The sequence below is a fragment of the Leptonotus elevatus genome, chromosome 17 (genome assembly GCF_054856555.1).
Source record: "Leptonotus elevatus isolate MCC_2025b chromosome 17, RoL_Lele_1.0, whole genome shotgun sequence".
Taxonomy (NCBI): domain Eukaryota; kingdom Metazoa; phylum Chordata; class Actinopteri; order Syngnathiformes; family Syngnathidae; genus Leptonotus; species Leptonotus elevatus.
Genome location: NC_141255.1, coordinates 4,415,978 through 4,441,538, shown reverse-complemented (window position 1 = coordinate 4,441,538; position 25,561 = coordinate 4,415,978). Strand labels below are relative to the sequence as shown.

At 41.4% G+C, this 25,561-nt stretch overlaps 1 protein-coding gene and 1 long non-coding RNA gene across 3 annotated transcripts in view; one reads left to right on the top strand and one right to left on the bottom strand.

The window, feature by feature from the left end:
* LOC147159357 (uncharacterized) overlaps window positions 1–25,561 on the top strand; it is a 60,540-nt gene continuing 34,979 nt past the window's right edge. For both annotated transcript variants that reach the window (XR_015090534.1, XR_015090533.1), the window contains exons 1-2: window positions 1–227; window positions 13,660–13,713. This is a non-coding gene — a long non-coding RNA (uncharacterized LOC147159357). The remainder of the gene's footprint in view (window positions 228–13,659; window positions 13,714–25,561) is intronic.
* Window positions 2,351–23,350, bottom strand: nwd2 (NACHT and WD repeat domain containing 2). The gene is made up of 8 exons (XM_086059688.1): window positions 23,185–23,350; window positions 22,921–23,092; window positions 19,133–19,221; window positions 13,184–13,300; window positions 9,116–9,319; window positions 8,780–8,930; window positions 7,721–8,310; window positions 2,351–7,654 (listed from the first exon to the last, which is right to left on the bottom strand). Exons 1-8 carry the CDS (start codon window positions 23,197–23,199, stop codon window positions 3,758–3,760), a joined length of 5,235 nt encoding a protein of 1,744 aa, XP_085915814.1. The 5' UTR covers window positions 23,200–23,350; the 3' UTR covers window positions 2,351–3,757.

The window sequence follows — 25,561 nt, the reverse complement described above, 5'->3', positions numbered from 1 at the left end:
GCACAAGTTGAGCGAAATGTTTGCTTGTTTTCAAGTTTTAACAAGGATTCGGTTAGTTATTATTTCATTCCAAAATTACGGAAGTTAGTTTTAGGGGCGGGGAAATGGCCAATGAGTTTTATGTTGCGTATTTTGTAGGTGAAACAAACAGGCCATTTGGGCAACGAAGCTTGCAAGTGAAATACAGAGCAGGAGGGATGAGGAAAGATGACAGATTCTCGACAGTGGTAAGATTTCACCTTTAGTAAAAAAAAAAAAAACTTCAAGAAACTGAGATGCTATGGAGGGAATATCAAGCAAACTGTTGTAACAGTATATACATATATATATATATATATATATATTTTTTTTTTAATGTAATGATTAATGATTGTATTGACAATTCCGATCGAGCTTACATCACAAGGCAAAATGTCGGCCAACTCGGTGAAAGGAAACTATCAACTCATTGAAAAGCATTGGACTTTGGACCGTTGTACAGTAATTTGATTAGTGAGGATAATTTGGATTTCAAAATGTAATTTGACTACTATAACAATTTGCAGTTTGTATGCTAGTCACAGGCAAAAGCAATACAAAACACCATTTGTTTACAACGTGTAAAGGAAGCATATGCATTGCGTTACATTGCAGACATATCAGAAATACCCAGATATTCGGAATTGTCCATTTGTAGAAATTTTAACGCATTGTTGATTTGTGGGGACAAATTTGTTTACTGTGAAGTACTAGAGACCTCGCGCATCTCTTATTTTCTCATTAAAGTCAGTGCTAGTAAAGGGGAAGCTGTCCATCTCCTTATGTTATAGGATGTGGTGGTTGCACGTTTTGTGAGAACATTCTGCATATTTTTTCACTGCAGTTATAGTGAAAATATTTTTTCATCAGCATCAAGGTAAGGTTAAAGTGTTTTGTCTTGTCTGGTTTATCTGTGGCTGCCAGAGGGTTCAGGTAGGAGGGAGGCAAAGAAACCGGGTGAGTCAGAGGCTACCCTGTTGCTACGAATACATGTTCTAGATGGAAAAACCTGGGATGACAAAAGGAGGGTCCTGGCTCACAGAGTAAATACGTCTGACAATGACAAGGCTATTTTGGGTCCCAGCAAATAAAGAGGCGTTTTCGCACTGTACCCAGTGTAGGAAGCAAAGCGTGACCTGTGGAGACCTGGCGCTAGGCAAACACGCATGGTAATTACACGGCCGTGTGATGCTGCAGGGCAAATGTGTGTGCGGAGCCCTAGTCGTGAGGACAGGCAGGCAGCCCCTACAGACGTGATCTCACCATCATGAGAATGAAGGGCGTGGCCAAGCCTGTGGACTCCATGTTGCCGTGGAGACAGGAGCCACACATGCGCCAACACACACAGATTGGCTTAGAGTGACACCGCAGGGAAATTAAAACAGCAGCCCAAAGCCCCAGGCATTTCATTGGCCAATCATTCTGGATTTGTTGGCAAGTGTGCGAGCGTGTGTAGCTCCCTGCGCAGGTGCAAACCACACACATCGCCTCATTCCAATGACAATCTCAGTCAGCGTTGGAGACGTATTCACCACGCTTGTCCAGCATTTGTCGTCAAGCGGAGACAAGCAATTACTGGCCTACCAGATGCTTTAACAGCTGTGTGTGACATAACGAAACGTGTGTATGTGTGTGTGCTTGAGGTTATTGACACATGTCAATGTCGTCAATTAAAAATCCAGAGGTAGCGACCATGTGGAGGCAAAAAAGTGATCCATTTTATTTCATTAAAATGCTCCATACAAACAATGCATACACACTATTCATATTGCTTCGGACATACGTTTCTTTTCTGCTTGAGTTCCAGTTAACAACTCTGTAACAAAGTACAACATTTATGAAAATATAAATCTCTAAACAGGTAATCAATCCTGACAATACAAATAATACCATAGAAACATTCATCACCAGTATGTCAACTATGAGTTGCAAACAAAGAAGTTATTAAAAGTCATTCAAGTTACTTTAACATACAGTTATTAATACCATTTACGGGCGTCCATATGGCCACATTCAAATATACGCTTAAGTTAGCATTCCAATATATTCGGGCAGGACTCTTTAAACTTTTTTATTTTTTATTTTTTTTTAACAGAGATAGCACACTTTCTTGACCATAAACAAAATCACAGTCCAACACTGAAACAATTTGGCAACAATATAATTACACAACAACCCTAATTAAATAAAATGAACTGAACTACCATTGGGACTTTGGTAATTACATATTATGATATATATATATATATATATATATATATATATATATATATATATATATATATATATATATATATATATATATATATATATATATATATATATATATAATATATAAGAAACTCTTGAGGGCAAATATTTTAAAGCTTGTTCCTGCTACCTTGTTTAAAAGGATCCAAGGGCCTTCATCTGAACGGTTGAAAATGAGTAAATGTACTAGAGTAGCCCTTTGAGAAGTCTGTCAAGGTGAGGAGAGTGTGTGGCTTTGCTTCATACTTTCAACCTGACTACTAATTCTGTTGTCACCCAGTGTGCATTCTGTGAGCTCACTTTGTCGTAAAGACGCTCATAAAAACTGTGGTTGTGCATTTATTTATCATATCAAAATTGGCCTCATTGAAAGTACAGTCTGCTATTCAATATAATATTTGTTCTACTACTACTACTACTAACAACTATCTACCACGTGTGAATATACCATCTCTTCCGTTTTAAACACCTAAATGTACCTGGACACCCCGTTTGTTTCTGTAGGCAAATTCTGTTTAGATCCCCTAAAAAAAATCTAATACAATGTTGCACATTGGAATAAATCTACTCATTTCTCACAGACCACCAATAAAGTGCTTCCACCTTGTGTCTAAACCGCTACAGTAAATACATATGCACAGGGCCAAATTGTTTCAGTGAAACAACGGACGACTAATAACTGTCCTTTTCTATTTCAACACTTGAACTCCACTAGACCCAAAGCATGTACACAGATTAAGGCGTGACTATGTATGGTGCTATGCTACACTGAATGCTCCTTAGTGGTGTACCCCTTTAAAACACACAGCCTACACGTTAACGGAACTGCAAATTCACAGTCAACGTTCCACAAAGTTTCTACAACTGATGTTACAAAGAGCAATGCAACTCGCAGCTTGCGTTTTTGTGTGTGTGTGTGTGTATACTGTCCTGTGTTTACAAATTCCCTGCATTTTCATAAATCTTGTAGTCTGCACGTAAAGGACATGTAGAAATTCCAGGCACTCACTTTGATTGCATTAAGCACAACTTAACATTTTAAAGAGTTGCACAAATTGCAGCAGCCAAAAAGAGACATTTACGTGTTTGTTTTTTGTACATACCATCTGATGAAAAAAAAATGAAAAAAAGCACTCTTTTTGTAGAACATGATGGCATAATGTACACGATGTAAATTAACATATTGGACAAAACAAGTGGCAAAGATGGCTGGAATGGCTTTGACAATGTTCACAAATACATTGAAATAATTTGTTCTTCAAATGCTAAAAGGACACATAATGGCAAACTCGCATCTCATAGAATTTGTTTCCATCTTGTGTTATTTATTCCGAGCGTCTGAATGTAAAATCAACTAAAACGGTACAACGAGATCGGTTAGATAGTCAGACGCCTGACAATTGCAGCTGAATCACGTGGCTGTAAACAAGAGTCAACTACAACCCTCCCGAGATTCTAAACCTCATCACACATCTCCACTCTTCTTTTTTCACTGCAGCAGCTCTGTCTTTTTTGTAGGCGTAGTAGACTCACCTTCGCCGGAGTCAGACACATTGATCGGGCTGTCCCTGGAGAAAACCTCCGTTGATTCCCTCCAAATGCAGTCAGCAATGGTCTTAAAGGAATGATTGCCGCATTTGGGACGGACCTTCTGCGAAGCATTGTTGACAATCTGTCGGCTGTTGGACGTGGCTATCTTGATCTTGAGGGCGGCGTCGACGCGGTCCACCACGGTGTATGTGCCAATGCTGCCGTCCTCAAAGCCAATGATGATGTTCAGGGCTCTCTGGGAGAGCGAAAGGAAAGTGGGTGTCTTGTATAAGGAGCATGTGCCAATACTCTTCCCATCGGCAAGTCGCATCACGATCAGATTGGATACGACACCGGCATCGTCATCCTCATCACAGTTGCGGAAGCAGACGTATACGAGATAACGGCCGTCTCGTGATAATTTCTGGCGCCAGATTATGCCAGCGGCATGGACAAGTCTCAGTTTACCGCTGTGTAGATCCAGCACGTTTATGTTCTCGTCACCTTTGGACACAATTCCTTGTTTGCCGTTGGGCGAGATTTGGAAGTCCTCTAGATTTTTAAGGAAGTTGGCTGGCAACTGGACGCGCCTGCAAACAGCCTCGTCTGCCACATTCCAGATGAAGACGGTCTCTGTGGATGTGATGAACACGACACAGTCAGGGCAGTCAGGAATTAGTCTGAAGTTGACGATGGTGATGCCGTCGTCGCACACGAACTTCTTGGATACGCTGCCTGACCACAAGCTGACGGCAAGGAGCTTGTTTTTGGAGGTGCCAACGAGGAATGTGTTGGCTGTGGTGATCACGGCGTTCTGGAGGGTGACCAAGATGTTGCACACTTTGTGTCCTGTAGCTAGTCTCCAGACTCTTGAGGCGTTTTGTTCACAGAGTGACACAACAAACTGGTCGTTGTGAGTGATTAGCAGCTGGGATATTTTCTGTCCATTGATGCGAAAAATGTTCTCCCCAGTGTTGGTTTGCCAGATGTACTGACTGCACTTGTCGTCTGAAGTTACCATTAGATCCCCTGAGGAGGTTAGCACACAGTTCTCTACTACGCCCTCATGCTTGAAGACCGTTTCTATAAATCCAGTGCTGAAGTTCCACTTGTGGACCGCTTCTGAACCATCCATGGTAAACACATAATCCTCTCTGCCAGACAACTGCAATGTTTGGATCTTCTTGCCTGTTTTGTCAATATTGGACATTGCTGTGATGATGTCAATGTCCCAGACTGACAACACTCCACTGCTGGCAACAGAAAGAAGCAGGTTATGGTGGACGGATTTGATGAGTTTGACAATGGCCCCTGATATCTCGATCAGGCTGGCCATGCATTGCCCGCTGTCCCTCCTCCACACAAAGATCGAAGAGGTGTTCTCCATTGAGGCCACAATACTTTGTCCGTTCTTGGAAAGAACTGCAGCTACAAAGCGCTCACTACGTTTTGCTTTAAACTTCTCCACCATTTTCCATACCTTCGTATCTAGGACCTCAATACTTCTGGCCTTGCAAAGCAGAATTGAGCGCTGGTCTTCCGAAAGCTCAATGCTCACCACTTCACTGTCATCTCCTCTGCAGTCGTAATCCTCCATCAGACGTGGATTGGTGATCTCTTTGGTGTTCCATACTGACAGGCTCCCCTCATTGTCAATCATCACCATTTGGTTGAGTGTGTCTAGGACAAGAATGGACTTAACAAAACCCCCAGAAAACTCAGAGGTAACAGTGGCCAACTTGTCCCCATTTCCCAGATGGAAGATAGATGCAGTGTTGAGGTACTGTCCGCAGAAGGCATACATTCCATCTGGTGAGCACTGCACACAGGTCACCTCATACCAGCAATGGAACTGATAGAGCGGCCAGCCATAAAGTAAGTCAATGACGTTGACATCTTTACTGGCCTCAAGCCAGGCTAAAGCATGATGAGTTGACAAAGTAAAGCCATTGATAAAGGCCACCCCGCCGGTGACGCCACCATGTTTAGACCCTTTGATTTCAACTTCTGATAAAAGGCAGGATTTATGATTATCATAGATAAGGAGTGTGTTTTTAGTCGTGGCTACAACTAGATATTTCTCATCAGTGGTTAACCTGATTCCCAGCACAACAGATCTAGCTGTGTCGATCTGCCGTAGCAGTTGTCTACTCTCGACGTCCCATGTGCTAACGGATCCATCTTCAAGGGCTACCAGGACTATATTTGGTGCTAGAGTGGGCAAGATCTCCACGATATGCATGTAACTTGAGCTCAAAGGTAGCCTCTCTGGACTGTAAGTGACATCCATTGAGGAGTGAAGAGGCACAATTGAGCAGTACTTGGGACCATCCTTGTCACACTCCAGAAGGAGATGTCTAAGCTTGGGCAGGGAGGTGACAACAGGCAATAGCCTTTGCTGCAGTTCTGCAGAAAGTGACGCTGGGTTTTTCAATACCTTTACCTTGATGCTACGGAGAGTAGTGGATAGAAACTTCAGCTCTTTTTCTTGGGTGTAGCTGTAAGCCAAGTCGATATCATTTAAAGCCTTTTCAAACTGCCCGATCTTGATCATTGTGTATAGCCAGCTGAAGTTCATGATGACACCAAACATGAGGTCATCAGTACGACCACTTCTAGTGAGGTGGAACACCAGCTCTGTCATCTTCCTGTGGTTGACAAAGAAAATATCAGGCTCTAGAAGGTTGCACTGGAAGACCCAAGGCTGCTCGGGAGTTTGCCTGTCATATGAGTACTTGTCGGATGATGTTTTCTCATGGGATTGTTGATGGTGGGGATTTTTGTGATGTGATATGTTTTGGGACGTAAAATGATTGTTGTCACAAGTGAAGATCTTCTTCCTGCCCCCTGACCACGCCCCCAGGAAATACTCTGCTAGGAGGCTGTGCATTTGGTGGACGTCTTCCTCGTTGCTCAGGTACAGCTTCTGGGCAATGAGATGCAGATGCCTGTTGGCCCAGACCATCAGGGTGACGTTCCGCACCTGACGTTCCACTAGATAACCATCCAGCTCTTCTTTGAGCCTCGCTATCAAGTCACAAGAGATTCTTAAGGGATTTTTGAGGTAAGATACCACGATAACATCACCAAGGACTATGTTGTCCAGAGAAAGAATGTCCTCCAGCTCAATCTCAGTTAACCCTGCTTTGGCCATGGTGATATACCCTAATGCTCTACAGACAAATCGTTGGCCCAACTTGTTCTCTACTGAATAGAATAACTGTTCAATGCTTTCATGTACTGTAGAGCACAGAGATTTCTCATCCACATCTTTGTGAGACCTCCAGTGCACCACCTCTCTGTAGATTAAGTTAACAAACATCGGCAATGTACACTTTGCTAGAGCCTCGTTGACATAGATTTGTTGGCCCGAGGTGACCTTTCTCTTTACGCCAAGTAATTGCTGCTTCAAGGTCTGGCTGCACACCTTGCGATCCCTCTGTATTAACTCCACATAATTGTCCTCATCATGAATTGCAAGTCGGAGCTTCTGCAGGATTCCATGTTTATTGGGCAATGTTGAGACTACAATGCGGACTGTTCGAGGGAGTTGTATGGGGAGCCACCACAGCTTGCGAGCTTCATCGGCATCTGACAACTGCTCCAGTGCATCCAGGATGATGACCAAGGGCCTGTGGAAGGTGGATTCTCCAAGCAGATTGGTTAGAAGCTCCCTCATTTCCTGGATCTTGTTAGGCAAAAAGTGAATCAAGCAGCGGTAGTTTATTGCAATCTGTTCACAAATACTCTGGAGAAGGGTGCGCAAGTCTGTGGAGGGTTGACTAGAGCCGATGAAACGGACAATAACCACAGGATCTGTTTCAGGGCCCGTCTCTTTCTGCAGCCATGCATAGGCCTGAAAGAAAGTGTTGAAAGATATTTAACCTCATCTTCTGTTGAAATGATACTGAAAATGTCTCACCTGTTTGGCAACTTCAGCAAGTAGCAATGTCTTTCCCGTGCATGGTCCCCCATGCACTACAAGCGGACTCATCCTACTTCCCTTAGATGGCAAAAGGTACTCCTGCACATAATCCAAGGACTCCGTTTTGTACTCATGCAGTGCTGAGTAGGCTTTACACAGGGACAGGTGTTGCAGGATCTCGTCGTACAGCGAGTCAGACTCTGTGTCAAAGTTCTGCTGTACTGTGGCCTGAATTATATCCACCATGTCCTCATAGAACTGTTTACATAGTCCCTCCACATAGTGGCTTTCCACTTCCTGGGAGTAGCCTAACTTCATGTCGCAGTGCGTGACCGAGGAATAAACACGGAGGTTGGACGCGGCCACCACTGTTGGTATGAACTCGTCCCGCACTTTGAGCAGGCGCTCGTAGGCTTCCTGGTTGCGCATGATGCGCTCGCTGCTCACCACAATGTCCATGTAGCGGGTCATCTCTGGGAGTTTTGCGAAGCGGTCAAAGTTTGAAATCTTGCGAATGTAGCAAACGCATTTCCTGAGAAAGGCAGGAGTTTGTTTTCCGAGGGCAAAGTCTAATTCATCTTCCAAGGCTGAAATGAGAAGAAAACAAAACAAACTATTAAACACATGGACTATAAGTGCATGTGGAAACCTAAACTAAAACTACTACTACTTTCCTAAAACCTCCAATTAGAGACAGCTTAAGATGTCGCTTAAGAGTTCTTTCAGGAGATAATCTGAAAAGCTTTAGTAACCATTTTTGCCAGTGATTACATTGATCCCTTGAGCCTCATTTAAGAAGAGCCAAAGATGATAACAGCGAATGAAGTGTAAAAGAGGCTCCCCCGCAAAGAGCCTTCTGACTGAAATTCTGCCAGTGTCTCCTGTGTAGTCTTTTTTTTTTTTTTTTTCACACAGTGGCTTCCTAATTAGATTCAAGAGACACAAGTTTGGAAGGAAAAGTTAGGCACATGAATCTCTACTGAAAAAATAACAGACTAATTAGGAGTAAGCTGTCTTCTTAAATGGCGAAATAGCAAAAGCAGACCTGAAACTAACCAGAGCAAAGGAATTTCTTGGCCTGAGTGCTCGGCATTGTCCCCTTTTCTTGAAGCTGCAGAACCGCCGTACGGAAGATACGCTTGATCTCCTCCGACACTTTCCTCCAGGCCTTGTCATTCTTAGTTTTGGCTGCACTGCTGGACTCCATCTAAGTTGGATGGCAGGCAGGGAAAGGACAGATTGACTTCACCCTGCAGACTTGAGTCACATGCAAAATTGCTTGACAGCTGAATATAGGTGCTAAACGAATTAGTTGGAAGTGCACTTTATGTACTATACTTGGAAAATATGAAGAGGTGAGAAGCATTTATTTTATCCAAAAAATTCACTCACTGAGTTCTGGTAGTTCTTAAGCATTTGGGCTTTTGGTTTGAGGTAGTATGCGGGTGGCACAGAGTTTTCATCCCTGCAGTACCACTCGTCCAAGATGTGTGTGTCCAGCCCGGCCTCCACTGCAGCATCCAAGATCATCTCAAACTCTGCCGATTCCACCTCCCCTGGCACTCGGATGCTGCCGTATTTTTCTCCGACCAAACCCTGAAGGATGACAAAAGAACAGGAAGATGTCAGCAAGGCAAACAATCAGTCAGTGGCTGTTGAATTAAGAACATGCCAGATTTATTTTACGTGTAGAAAAATAGCACTAGACCTAATATAGCAGTTAAATATGGTGATGCAGATTTGTGAGGGAAAGAAAGTGTGTGGGCCCATTTGTTATTATAATCATCATCATCATCATCATCATCATCACCAAAACCACCTCCGTCTTCATCACCATTACACAACATCACAATCTCTTTGTGGCATCATCGAATGTAATATTTGAGTTTGACTTTTTAAGTGACAGTTTATTTAGTATCTGCTTAAATGATCTGGGTTTTCTTGAAACGCATCATATTCCACCACATTCAAGGACAACCTCAGAGAGAAATGAAGCCTTCCATGACACGACTGGCTGATCTTTACATCCTGTGTAGCGGCACACTTCTAGCCTCAGGGCAAAGACGCGAAACTCCAAGTCAAGGGACTGGAAAACTATGCTCGCATGCTGGTTGGCGATGGTGCCTCGGAGCCATGACAGGCCGGGATTGTGCTGGTTGCCTTGGAAATAGCAGCAGATGCAGTGAACGCGGCAAATAAAGTTCGATTTCGACAGCCTCCTCTGTGATATTGACATGCGTCCATGTTGCTTTCATTCCAAAGGAATACCTTATTACAGTATCCAGGCAAGAAAATGCCAAAGATGAGACAAAACCCTACTTCCAGGATTTGTACTTGCCGAGCTACAATCTTGCTTATGAGCCTGCAGGGGAAAGCATTTAAGAAAAAACAATGACTTGCTCCATCAATCAACAAAATTGATCTGATGCATGATCTTGACCGGCAACTGATGTGCAATAATGGCATCCCACTTGAGCTTCCAGTGAATGCTTTGCTCCCTCACTGCAATTTGGATGGATCATTTTCCACATTGGTGGGTCAAGCCTCCTGGACAAGGTGATCATGTTAGCCTTACATCACACGAACAATAGGGAGCAGAAGTAGAAAGGGAAAAAAAACAAAAATCAAGGTTACTTCATCCCTAACTCTCTTCTTTCACTGGCAAATGGGAGAAAAAGCAGAAGTGGAGGCACCGAAGCTGAGACGCGTCCTTGAGGCGTTTATCGAGTCTTTTTTTACACGGGGGGGAATTTGAGACCGTTGGAGAGCTGAAGAAGAAGAAGAAGAAGATGAAAAGACAGTTGTGGCTCATTGTCATGCTTACCATCACCATGGCAACTCACGCAATCACCATGGAAACCTTCTTTATTGACAGATTAGACAAAAGCCCCCTCGTCCAGGTGTGTCACGTGCAGACGTGTGTGTGTGTGTGTGTGTGGAGTGGGGGGTTGATGCCGCTCATATAACACAGTGAAAGGCTCACACACACTTTGTAATTTCAATTGAGGAAGCTTTTCACGAATTTGCATGATTGTGGGATCAAACAGAAAATCACGAGATCTGCTGAGTTAGCCAGCCTGAAAGGAAAACTGATAAGCAAAGGGTGAAAAAGGACCTTCAGTGGATATAAAAAGTACACCCCCTTGTTCATATACCAGGTTTTTTAATATTTAAAAAATGTGATGAAAATAACTCGTATCACTAAAACATGGCATTTGAAACAGGGGTGTGTTGACTTTCTTTTATATGTTATAAGTGTTGTGTTATGTGCTTCAGATATATTTGCCTCGATTGGTGCGACAATGCCCAGGGTCAGTCAGGGTTAAGGTTGTTGAGATTACGGACTGTGAACGAAATCAGCGCGTATCGAGCGCAAAAGCGGCGTCGCTTCTTTTCAACTCGACATTTAGCCCGACGGCGCCCGGCTTGTATTACCTGCAATGTCATCGCCATCCGTCGAGGCTTTGAAGCACGCAAGGACAAAAAAGTCTTTATGAGAGAGAGACCTTTGGAGAATTACGAGGATATTAACTGTTCAATGCAAGAAGCAAGGTTACCTGGGAAAAACCCCTGGTTGTCTACTTCCCTGCAACTGCTTACAAATCATATACGTTAGCGCGAGGGTTGCGCATTCAATACATGGGGTGCGATAGGTCTCAAGAATGGCGTATTTTCAAGTGGAACGATTCAATTTGGTTCGATTCAATGGTGATTATGATTCGGTTTGATATGGTACTATGGCATGGCTATAGTCTTAGTTGTCAATATTATGATAGATATATATTAGGGGTGGGAATCTTTGAATGTCTCACGATTCGATTTGATTCCGATTTTTGGATGTGCGATTCGATTCAGAATCTATTTTCGATTTAAGAACGGTTTTTGATCCAAAATGATTTGATTGACAATGATTTTTGCTTCAATTTATAGATGTTCAAGGAATCGTAATGATCTACTCCAGTCTGACTCGCTAATGCTAATTAGTGCTCTACTTGCGGTACTTTTATTGGAATAACTTAATCGTGACTTTTTCCTTCTACTCGCTAATGTGGCTACAACTTAACAGTGTATCAGAACGCGTGGAACCACGCTGCCCCCAAGTGGCCAAATCGGCTACAACATGAACTGCGCTGCCAATAAAGGCACACACAAACAAAGGGAAGACAGTATAAGATAATTTAAATAAAACGGATTTTGGGACATTTAGAATCGATTCTGAATCGTACTGAATGAGAATCACGATTCTTATAGAATAATTTTTTTTGGACACACCCCTACTATATATTATACATTTTATACTACTTGCATATTATTCATTCATTTTCCGAACCGCTCATTATTTTTAAGATTATAGGCCACTCCTTCTGGCTAATGTCCAGCAAAGCATCGCATATGTAAACTTTCTTTGGAAACACTTATTAATTTGCCTGCTATTTTGTTGTCCAAAATTTGATATTCTACACGTTAACGCGGAAAAGTGGGTTCAATCACCCCAAACACTTAATTTAGGAGTGAAACGCGCTAGTCGTGTCAGTCTTGGATTATTTTAGCAATTAGCATGGCTTCTCTGTCTTTCCTTCTCATCCATTCGTGAGAATGATGCTTGTCAGGTGTGTAGCGTATTTGCCGCCATGGAGGTGACTTTACTGACTGGTAGTTAGCTGGTTGTGGGTAAGTTAGGGTGACCGAGACAGTCCTCCAATAAATACGACCACATAGGTAGTTTTGAAAAGGTGCCAAATTACGACCAAGCGTTACGTATTTTAGTTTAGCTACCTCTATCGGCCATGTTAAATAGCGCAAAAAAAAAAAAAAAGTGAGACTCGAACCCGGTCCGTCCGGTCGAAATAGAAGTGTTTGTTTGACTGTCTACAACCTCACTGTGCCTTTTCCTAATCTCAACCATTAGTGTCCCATGTAAAGACGTAACGTGTACTTACTGTACAACCTCACTGACCATACTTTCATTTGCAAAAAAAAAAAAGATGCCCAGCCCCAAGATACTTAAATAAATGCACAAAAATTTACTCGCCATAAATTCTAGCTACAAAGTAGGCCTTTAAGGGATCAGTTCAATCAAAACCGATTTCTGATTCAAATCCGTTGCAGCTACACCCCCTAATTAGCACGTGCGGACGTCAGTCACATGACATTGTGCAATTTCATGTCAATGTCATGACGCAAATGAAAACTATGAATAGCGCAGGCGCAAAAACAAAACTCAGTCAGGTCATGAGAAGGGAATTATGTTCTCAAGAGTGCTGGGATACTGTCCCACCCATAATGCATTACCTCTCCATCTCACCTCCATAAAAAGATCTGTTCTATTTGAATAATTCAGCATCCATTACTCTACCTGTCACCGCTGCCCTTCTCTCCCGTCGCCCCCTTTGCCCCTTTTCCGAACCTAAAATTGCAGCTGCCTTCACATGACTCATTTGTACAAGTGTCATTACTCACAACAAAGCACGGCCCCGCTGACGTCTTCAAACATTCCTCCAGGAGCTTCATCCTGAGCCGCTGCAGCTCCGGACTGTCCCACTCTTCTGGGTCCACGCCCCAGTAGAGGTCCACCACCTGAGCCACCCCAAAAAAAATAAAAATAAAAAATTGGTTGTTGATTTCCAAGCAGGGTCGAATCTGACACTGCCGCAGCCCTGGGCAGATTATAGATCGATTTGGAGGAAGCTCGCAGCTTGCCACATCAGTCACGGCGTATCAGTGTCACTTATCTGCTTCCCGCGACGGGCCCCGTGCTGGCGAGCCGCGGCCAAGGGAGGAAATGGAGTGAGTTTATGACGGGTGTCCGCTGGGTTCTCGCAGGTGACCGTGAGGGCGCGTTGTAATCAAGAGCTAAATTAATAGTCGTATCTATTCAGCGAGCGTGCATGTGTGCAAGAGAATAGGCTGATTAAATTTGTGCCTCTTCATTGCAGGGCGGAGGAATGCAAAGATGGATGAAGGCGAAAATGGGCAGTTCACAATCCAAGGTAAGCAAGCAGGCACATGAATGAAATGAAAGATGAAATTCATTTGAAGTTGTTGTTTTTTTTTTAATGGAGAAAGAGGGCTCCTGTGAGACAGGATTTGGCGGCCTCCATCTCTCTTTTTGCTTCATGCCAATTTGCCAATCCTCCCCGTTTGATAGCGCTCTCCCACTCTTGCCCTAAACTCTGGTTGCTTACGTAAGAGCTGAAGCAGTTCTGCTAAGCGGATTTCTAACGCCCTTGGAAGGAGTTTGCCTGCGGCAGGTCAAATGCAGGAAAAGTCGTATTTTTTTTCCCCGATTATTGAATGTTAGATTATTAACTCATTCACTGCCATTGACGGCTACAGACGTCAAAAATTCATTTGAACTATTTCTATTAGTTAAAAAAAAAATTCCCCACTTTTGTTAACAGGAGTATGAAAACATAGAAAAAAAAATTGTACATTTAGAACAGATTTTAATTTTTTGATTAATCGTGAGTTAACTATTGAAGTCATGCGATTAATTACAATTATAAAATGTAATTGCCTGACGCCCCTAATTTTGAATAATATTTTCTTTAAAAAAAAAAAAAGATTATAAAAAAAAAAGTCTGGCATTTCATATTCTTGTTAACAAAAGTGGGAAACACTTTTAAACGAATAGAAATAGTTAAAATTATTTTTTGACGTTTATAGGCGTCAATGGCAGTGAATGAGTTAAACATTGGGATAATGCCCATGAAGCCCAAGAAGAAAGGGTATGAAATCCCCGTCGGCGAGAAAAAGTTTTTGGGCAAACATTTTTTGGGTGGTGGTTCCAATTTCAAGATATCGTAAGCTCCTTATTTATAGCATGAATGAGGGGAAATACAGCCCTCGTGTCACTCGAGGTGAAGTATGCTTGTGGATATTCTCCATTAGGGCATGGAATTGATCGTCACTGAACTGCTCTGTCTTAGAAGACGTTTTGCCTCTCATCTGCTTCATCAGTTCATGCAACATATCATTTCTTTCGTTAAGATTCCTCACAGGAAGATCTCTGCCAACAAGTAAGCAAAATTTGGGAAAAATTAAAAATACAGTACCGTGGCATGACTTTTCAGCAAGGTTATTATAGTTAATGAAAACTAACAATAACTCAAACTAAAATTGACAAAAAATCATTCGTGAAACAAAAATGAAAATGCTTAAAAAAAACTAACTCAAACTACACCCCACATTTATAAAACTATAACTATAATAATCTCGTTTTCATTTTTGTCAGTTAATATTACACATCAGCTTTCAGGGTTCATTTTAAATTAATTTATTTTAGGCTTAATCGACAACTAATCAATTGTCAAATTAATCAATTAGCATTTTTTGAGACCTAGTTTAATTAAAAATTGCCCAAATCCTTGAAATGTCAGCCTCTTAGCTAGGGCTGCTCGATTATGGAAAAAATGATAACCATGATTATTTTGGTAATAATTGAAAACATGATTATTCAAACGATTATTTTTTGGTACAAAACACATTTTTTTAAACGTTTAAAAATATTAAGACAAATACAATTATTTGAAACACTATAGTTATGTAAGTTCCTTTTAGACCAAACACGATTTATTAAATTAGTCATTTTAAAATAAAAAAGGTGCAATATTTTTTTTTTTGTTTACGATTATGCCAAAATTGTAATTGTGGAGTGTAATTATTGAAATTGTAATTGAATTTCAATGAATTGCACAGCCCTAGTAAATATCTGATTTCTGTAGTCCTCCATGTAAGCAGACTTAATCAAAATAAAACATTTGCAAACATTTGTTTTTACTTTAGGGGAAAAAAGAAATCAACATTCTTGCTCTTTTTTTCCTGACATGTTACGACTTACTTCCAAATCAAGCACTGGGTTTTAATTTGTTTCTATTTGTCCATTTTCTGCACTGTCAATTTGAAATAGTGTCCTGTTTTATAAAAAACAGAATAGAAATAAAAATCCAATTAATCGATTAATCGACAGAATAATCGATTATTGAAATAATAGTGGGTAGCCCTCATTTATTTCGGTACTGCTACATGTCCGCACACAAGATTGACTTTGACATATCTATACAATTGTGCTTGAAAGTTTACATACCCTTGGGTTATGTAACTGCCCCATCGGCGCGTACCCCCCCCCAAATCCACTCCATCTCCCTCATCCTGCTCCGTCCTCAGAAAGCAATGAGATTCTGGGAAGAAAGTGAGTCAAGCGGCGAGGGAGCGGGGAGACTCGGATTTCATCAGCCCAGCATATGTGTGTCAGTGTGTGCCGCCGGAAAGAGACCGGATTGCGGCTGACGTGCGCGTTGTCGCCATGGCACATGAATATTAAATCAAAGCAAAAGATGACGAGCAATTTGACTCCCGCTGCTGCAGTGATCCCTAATTCAGCTCTAGTAAACCGGTTTCCACCGAGGCGCCAACTTGTCACGTGGCACGGACGTGGAGGGGGGTACGCTCGTGTGAGCGGCGGGGTGCGAGTGTTTGCAGCTCTTCTGCATAAATCATTTCATGCTCATGCATCATGACAGCAAGCTGAATCACTAGACGGGCACGTGGCTGCACATTGTGAAGCCAAAAGTGTCTTTGCACATTTTCCTTCCTACGTCACGCACGCCAGGAATTCTAGCGACGTGTGTCTCTCGTTATCCTCCCGTCGCCACGGCTCTGGAATGTGTCATACCGAGGGACACGTGTGAATTTTCGGAGCCGTTTCCTCCTCAACATGTTTTCTTGGGCACAAGTGTTAAATCCCATTGACACTTCCCGGGAAACAGACTGTTTAATTGTTTGCGAGTATTATTTTAGACACGCTCGATAAAAGTGCGATGCCGATAAATAATCCGCCAAACTTGACCCTTTTCATACGCCTCCAATCTGCTGCTTCTATTTGTTTATTTTTTAAAGATTGATTTGAATTCAGGCACAACTCTCAATTAAAAAATGTGGTTAAAAAGCCAAGAAAAGAAAACAACGTTAATCAGATCAGCCGTGTACAGTCTTGGGAGGCACAGAGATCGATGCAAACGTCACGTGGAGTGCGTTCATCTATTAAGCACAATAGTTGGGATAGTTTTAAAACCTAAAGCAACATCATGATAAAAAGTTAAAAATACTTTAAAACTAGGGCTAAGGGGTCATGCTTGCTGAATTGATTCGATTTCGATTCATTGAGAGCTCAATTCAATTTCGATTTTTTTCCTGTTTCGATTCGATTAAATTCATTTCAATCCAATATTGATTAATATACAGTACATATATTTATGGAAAATCATTTATTCTTAAAAATCAAGGACATGATAAAAATTCCAGAAAAATTGAATTCCGGATTAAATTTTCCGGAGGCAATAACTGGCCAAATGATTTAGTTTAGTTTTGATAATGAAAGTAAATTGTGTTATTATAATCACTGAAGCGTACACAAACATTGTCGTCATATTATTTTCATAATTCATTCAATAATTATAAATGTATAGTGTTTAAGTCAGGTTTTTCGCAAATGTAAGAAAATACATTTCAATTCCTGAGAACAGTAACTTTAAAGAAAACAGAAAGATACAAAAACAAACAAACATTTAGACCTTTAAAATTATATTGTCTCATGAATTTAGTCACCTAGTTAATATTGTTTAATATCACAAATCATGTAAATTGTAGCTTGATCATCTCCCTTCTCAATGTTTCTCATTTTCCCTGATGGGGTTTTTGAGTTTTTCCTTGCCCTCTTGTGATTCGATCGGGGGATGTCGTTGATAATTGTCAACTGTGGGCATGTGAAGACCTTTGAGACTTAATAAACTTGACTTGAATTTATGGGAAAAATACATTAAAATAACAGATAAATGGTTTTATGAATATCAGGTTCTGAAAATTGATTCAATATCGATTAATCTTTTTTTTTTTTTTACTTTAAACTATAAAACAAAAATGAAACTATCCTTTTATAATAAAAAAAAAAAGAAGACATTATTCCAAATTGACAGTGCAGAAAATGCACCAAAAATAAACCAATTAAGGTATTGGTTTGTTCCATAAAATGTCACAAAATCGGCACAATTATTGATAATTGTTTCCTAAAGTAAAACAAATGTTTTATTTTGATTCAAGACAAAGCAAATCAGTAGAAATCGGAAAATGTTTACTGTTTAGAAGCTGAAATTTCAAGCACTTGTACCATTTTAAATTGAAAAAGGGACCTAAGTGATTAATCGATTATAAAGAATGATAGATTAATTTGATAATCGATTAGTTGTCGATTAATTGATTAATTGTTGCACCTCTTCTTTCTACAAGTTTTTACTACAAAGTATCTACCTCAACAAATACACCATACATACTAGGGGTGTTAGAAAAAATCGATTCGGCAATGTATCGCGCAATTCTCGAATCGATTCAATATGCGGCGGAATCTATTTTTAAACATCAATTAAATTTTTTATGGAACTATTCAACAAAACGTCTTACTTAGGGTTAGGATTCACACATTAAGCATGGAAGAATGTTATATTAATGGAACATTAAGCCTTAATATTTTATTTCAGTGCTGTTCAGACATGCAACCTGTTTGTTAAATGCAGTGGCTCAGTTATAAGCCTGAATTTTCAGATAAATAAATACATTTTCATACAAATCTTACAGTGTACATGTACAAGTTTACTGATTAGTATTTTCTAAATTTGAGAAAAAAAAAAATCGCAATAGTCAATTTAGAGATTTGTATCGGGATTAATCGGTATCGAATCGAATCGTGACCTATGAATCGTGATACGAATCAAATCGCCAGGTACTAGGCAATTCACACTCCTAATACATACTTTGTTGGAGTGTGAGGTGCTTGAAGTTCGATTCCAGTTGACTAATACAAACGCCCACAGCAGTGAATGAGTTAACACAATAAGTAAAACGATTTAATACGCTCCAAAATTACCTCCGAAGGTTATATTCTACACTAGAGCCAAACACTGGAATTGCAATCCTGCCTAAAATAAGAATGAATGCGAGCTGGCGTCACACCCAAATCGTTCCTCGCTTTTCCAAGAACTATCTGAAGCCCAAATCTACCGCTTGGCTCGAAGGGCTCTCCCGGATTTGTCGAACAAACTCTGATAGCAATCTCCCTGTGCGTGCCAATGTCGATTTGCAATGCAAATGCCCGGGACTGCCACGCCAGGAGAAGGGAGCGAAAGGGAGAGCGACAAGCGGGAAAAGCCCTCACGTCATTGCGCCTTATCCGCGGCCAGATTCGTGCCAGCCTTCGTCGCCAGGCGCCTTATCTCTGCTGGCCTTCTGTCCGCTTTAAACGTCAAGGGACCGACGCGTGCGGCGCCGGGGGGGTCCTTTAAGGTCCCGAGTGCTTCACATGGAAGGTGAAAGGCGGCCTCTGGAGCGTGACGGGAAATTACAGCAAATGTGACTAACCTGGAATTCAATGCCGTAGTTCTCCCTGCAGAAGTCCCGTAGTTTGGGGTACACGTGCTCTTTCAATGCATTCCTTTCTGCTTCCGTGTCTGAAGGCAAACGGGAGAAGGTTTGTTTGTCAGTGTGTGACTGAGTGAGGCTAAGCGCTGTGGCCTTTTTGTAAATAGTGTGAAAATGCAGTGAAGAAATCAATGTATTCAAGTTAAGGCACGCTTAGTTCATGGCAACGTAAGATGGCTGCCGCACATACAGGTACTTTCTGTGCTCAAAAGACCAAGATGATTTATTTTTATGTCTACTATGATATAGGTTTGGCACTTTTCCCCCATAATGCAATATGGTTATTGACTGCGCATGTGCAAGCATTATGGGAAAATATGCTGTTTTTAGCAATGTAGTCATCTTATTGGATGCTCGCAAAATCGATTAACCTAACGATTATTCCATCAAGTAATATAATTTTTTTTTGTTCATCCACTAAAGTTGAACATGAGTTGAATTGTGTGGATAAAACTACTCGTATCTTCTGTACATAGGCATTATTGAACACCAACAAAAATAGCCTCTGCTAAACGGTTAGCAATCGCGATTAGCATTAGCGAAGTAACGATTACCTTTAAAGGTAAATAAACACTAACCACCATTACTTCACACATACATCATTGTATCTATATGAGATGAAATGAGTGGATATAACTGCTAATTATTATCTTACGTGCACGGCCATTATTGAACGCCAACAAAAATAGCCTCCGCTAAGCGGTTAGCAATCGCGATTAGCATTAGCGCAGTAGCGTTTACCATTTAAGGTAAATAAACACTAACCACCATTTAGTTCACACATACATCATTGTATCTGCATGAGATGAGTTGAGTGGCTATAACTGCTAATTATTAACTTATGTGCACGGCCATTATGAAACACCAACAAAAATAGCCTCTGCTAAACGGTTAGCAATCGCGATTAGCATTAGCGCACCAGGCAGACAATTTCAGTCGTCATGTTGTTAAAGTCAACTCATCCGACTTGGCTGACTTTTTTTCCCCCAGCCCTAATTTAAATACTTATTAATGTTTCTGTTCTCTGTGTGTAACATGTGGTCTAATGTGCACAAATGCTACGCTAGGCTTGCTGCCTCCATCATCACGTTTGCCATCATTCAGGCGAATGTTGAATTGAAATGTCGTCCAGTGAGAGCGCACGCCTTGTTGTTGTGTCCCACTTTGCTCCCCTCTCGTTTTTTTTTCCCGCCTCTCCAAATGCTTGCCGTAATCGATGTGGACAAGCTCGCTCTCTTTCCCTGGAGGGCGCAGATGGACAGTTCAAACAAAACATGGCCGACAGGAAGACCTGCGCGGGAACGCCCCTCGCCCCGCAAGCCAAACCGGCAAATTTAGTCTGACGTATCTTTCACTCGTCTATCTTTAGCCAAGCTCGGGGGCTGCGTCCGGACATGCATCTGCCCACAGCTGGCCGGCGAAATGTCACATTGAAGCGCGGAGATAATGGTCGCTTCTCGTTCCATCACGCCGAGGAATCATAAACATCTTCATCATTTTGTGTTTGAAAGCTTTCAGATTAAACTGTCTGAGGGTGATTTATAGTCACCTGATGTATGGCGCGCTTGGAATTCAACGCACGCCCGGGATACGAGACAAAAACGCGCTTTGGGAAGTGACGTGTCCGTCAGCTCGCCATATAAAGCGGAAAAAATGAACGTGGAAAAATACGATTTGCATAGCTTGCGCATTCGAGCCAAGATTACACATGCGGAGCGTCGCAATCCTTCCGAAAAGCCAGTGAGCAAAATCAATAGATGACCCGGAGGAGGCTGAAGGCGGCGTGGACTAGCTAGCCGCCAAGACCAGATGTCTCAAATGCTTGTGTTGTAAATGGGACAGGCAGGGAACCCCCCCCCCCCCCCCCCCGCCCCCTCTGTATACAAATGCATTTGGATGTGAGTGATGGAGCCCATGTCAGTTTGCCTAACATCTGTGCTAGCAGATGTTGAGCGCTAAATACATAATGGAGAAATCGCCCTGTTCTTGATATCAACAAGAGGTTCGTTTGAACTCTTCAGGCATTCGAATTGGATGCTCGCAAGTGGTGAGCTGGTCCCACAAGTCCGTTTTATTGTGTTTCTCTTAGAGATGTGCGAGTACCGATACAAGATATCGGTATATGGAAACTAGAAATGAGAAGAATAGACCATTGTCATTAATTTCATGCATTTTTTAAGGAAAATACATTCGGATGTAGCTGTAGAGCTTTTTTTATTTTTTTATTATGTCATTGTTTTTGTTAGGAAATTTTATGTATCAATAGTACAAGTGGTACCGGTACCTGGTATCGGTGACTACTCAGGAGTTGAATGGCCAAAAAAGCCATATTATATGACACCCGTACGTATCGGTCTGAAAAAAAGAAGTGATATCGAACATCCAATTTGGTATAGCTGCTTTACCTTCCTGTATGTGTTATTTATTTATAGGCCAAAAACTGCACCGGCCCAGTAACTTGGGTCAATTTGACCCAACCTTATGGTTTGTTTAAAAAAAAGAACCCCTTTTTTTGTATGAAACAATTTATGGTTGTTTTGTACAAAACAACTCAAAGTTGGGTCACATCGACCCAAGTTAGCGGGTCGGTTCAATTTTTCACCCAACATTTTTAAGGTGCAGCTCGTAACCCCTTTTTTGGTAACTTTAACTCATCCGCATGTTACATTCTAAAAACAGTTGGGTCAAAAATAACCCAACTATAGGTGAAAAATGGATCGATCCTCTACTTGGGTCAATTTGACCCAACTTTGAGTCTTTTAGTGTAAAACAACTCATAAATATTGGTCAGAACCTTTACTTGGGTCCAAAAATTGGGTCATTTTGTATAAAAACAACCCAGAAAGTTGGGTCAAATTGACCCATTAAGTGGATCGGTCCATTTTTTATACATAATTGTGTAACTTTTGACCCTACTTTTTAGAGTGTACGTTTTCCTTCCTTGTTGGATCCAAATCTTAACTCAAAATTGGACTGACCGGGTAACTTGGGCCAATTTGACGCATCTTTGGTTTGTTTTTGTACAATTTTCCACAAAACAACCCAGAAGGTTGGACCCTCAATCGGGTCAAAAAATATTTGATAGTGACAGCTCTAAAATGAAACTGTATCAGGAAAAAAAAAAAGTTTGCTACAATTTTGTACAAAACAACCCAGAAGGTTGGGTTAAATTAACCGTCGTTACCAGGTCGGTCCAATTTTTGACCCAGCAGTTTTAATAATGCACCCAACATGGGCTTGGTCCGTTTTGTACCCAACACGGGGTTCGCCATTTCACCCAGTTTTGACCAAACCGTTTTAACAATGTTTGATGATCTTGATATTTATTGTATTTAGATTCTAAATTTTAGAAGTGTACACTCTTAAAAAGGCTGGGTTAAAATTGGGCTGACCCAGTAACTTGGGTCATTCATTCCCACCTTTGGGTTATTTATTTTTTGGGGGTTGTTTTGTACAAAAAAGAAAAGAAAGAAAAAAAGGTTTTCAATCGGTACAAAACAACCCACAGAAAATTGGGTCAAATTGACCCAAGTTAGCTCACCATTCCAATTTTTGACCCAAATTGGGTTGCTTCTTGACCCAGCAGTTTCAAGGCTGTATAGCGGTGCACACATCTGACTATATAGGTGCTTGGCCACAGGTGGTTAAACCGCTCCTATCTGAACCCGAGGTCAACTTGTGGACCCAATTCGAAGCCTGCACGTGACAGCTGCCCAATGTTTTCTTACCGTCGGGGTTGGCGCAGATGAAGACGCGAACGCTGCGGCCGCCGGGGACGTGGTGCGGCGGCAGGGCCAGGACGTTGCCGCTGATGGCCGCCCTGCGCAGCGCCGACTCCCGCGGGCAAGGCTGCCGGCTGCCCACTCCCGACGGCCACATGGGGGTCGACTTCCAGCGTGGCTACGCACAAACACACATAACTTTAAGAATGGGGGAAATGCCGTGGGGAGGACAAGTGATGCTATGGGGACAGTCTTGGCGGCCGTGCTCACGTTCATCCGCTTCATTTCGCCGCTTCCGGTTAGATCCCAGCATCGACAAAAGGACGACAAAAACGCCCATGAGTGTGGTCGCGGGACGGGAGGACGCTCGCTGCACCCCGTCGCATCCTGCTGCCTCTGCGAGCTGACGACTCGCTCTGGCGGCCGACGAGCGAGACGTCAGCTAGTCCAAAATGTAACCGGAAAAGCGATGGCTTTTCAAAATAAAATTCCTAGCGCTTTGCGGGAATGCTACTCAGCGGCAGCACCGGGTGATAACGAAACAAAGCAGTGTTTTTTTTTGCTTGTTAACATATTGAGCACAAAAAACATTGAGTTCTATGCTAGGGAAATGTTTATTGTAGCCGTCGTAATAAAAAGTTACTATCTTACTTTGAAATCAAAATATAGGTTGTGATCAAGCTCTGATTTGGTTGTCAAACTTGATATAAAAACCTTCAACTTGATAAGCCAACTATTTAAAAGCGGTGGCGGCATTTTACACTTACTGCCACCGATGCTTCCGTTATTATAAACTCTGGTTTTCTGAGTCCCCAATGTATGTGGAAGAAGTTTTCGATTTTTGAGTTCATCTCATAAAAAAAAAAAATGGGAGCAAAAACAAAAGTGTTGCGTTTACATTTTTGTTGATTGTATATTTCTGTTCAGAAATCAATTCTCAAATGGAAAAATTGATAGACCTAGTTTTGCTACTCCAGACGGAAGCTGGTGAAAGTTATTATGGCTCCTTTCATCCTGCCCAATTAGCACTTTTGTGTGAGCTCCTGTTTTGACCTTTGCCACTAATTGATTTGTAGAGGAAGGAGCGTAACGGTCCGCTGTACACGCCTCGTCTTTCTCATTGCCTGGAAACTTGACGCAGCTTATTTCATTTGCCAGTCATTGTATAAGGGTTCGAACAGTCGTGTAAAATGCGCTTGCCGTTCTCCCTACAAATTTGCTTGCCGAGTAGAAGCCTGACAGTAATGGCAACAAACTACATTCAAGTCGAACCTCTTTTTAACCCACATTCATGAAAAATGAATTTGTATCCGATTAATTCGATCGAATAATCGATTGAATTATTGATTCTCTAGTGACAGACCTAAAATAAAGCGTCAGGAAAAAAAAAAATTGTAACACATTAAATGCAAAATTAAATTATATTAGATTATTTGATGGAATAATCAATAAAATTATAAATAAAAAAAACTTGATAGTGACAGCGCTAAAATAAACAATATCAGGGGGAAAAAAAGTTTTTGTTAATACACATTAATGCAAAAGAAAATTTTATCCGATTACTTGATTAATCGATGGAATAATCGATTTAAAAAAATTTGAGTGACAGCTAGGGGTGTGCCCAAAAATTGATTCTGATAAGAATCGCGATTCTCATTTAGTACGATTCAGAATCGATTTGAAATGTCCCAAAATCGATTTTATTTAAATTATTTTATACTATCTTGCCCTTGTTTGTGTGTGCCGAGCGCTGTTCATGTTGTACCCGATTTGGCCATAGGGGCAGTGTGGTTCTGATACACTGTTAAATTGTAGCCACATTAGAGAATAGAAAAAGTCAAGATCAAGTTATTCCAATAAATTTAACTTTTTTTTTTTTTGCAACAAAGGAAGAGCATATGTTGGTGAGTAATGTTAAGATGCTTCTCTGAATACATTCCCGAAGCGTTCTGTATGAATAGCCGTTCTTTTGAGTGATAAAAGTGCCGCGAGTAGCGCGCTAATTTGCAAAAAAAACCAACAACTTTTATTGGAATAACTTGATCGTGACTTTTTCCTTCTACTCTCTAATGTGGCTACAACTTAACAGTGTATCAGACGGCGTGGAACCACACTGCCCCTCAGTGGCCAAATCGAGTACAACATGAACAGTGCTCCCAATAAAGACACACACAGACAAAGGCAAGAAAATATAAAATAATTTAAATAAAATTGATTTTGAATTATACTAAATGAGAATTCTTATGAGAACCCCTAGAGGGTACTGCATGCCTAGGTGGCGCTATTGAGTGTTTTTTTGTTTGTTTTTTTGTGTGCATTTTTCCATTAGAGATCATTAGTTGCACTTTTCATTCCAAAAGAATGGAGGCTACTTTCAGATAACACTTTTCCATATAAATTTCAACGCACTCGCTCCCCCTTCTGATCCCAACTCATTCAGATGTCGTCTCCCTTTGTAGTCTTGTGAGATTCCGACGTTTAGCTCTGCGGCGTGTGCGGCTTAGCAATGTTAGGCGAGTCCAAATGAAGTCGGTTGATGTGTGGCGTATGCCAGCATATACATGCAAAATTCCCTCTGGTGGAGATGTGCTCGTTCCAGTGAAGCGCTGAATAATAATAGCTGCACGTTCACATGGCTCATAACGCT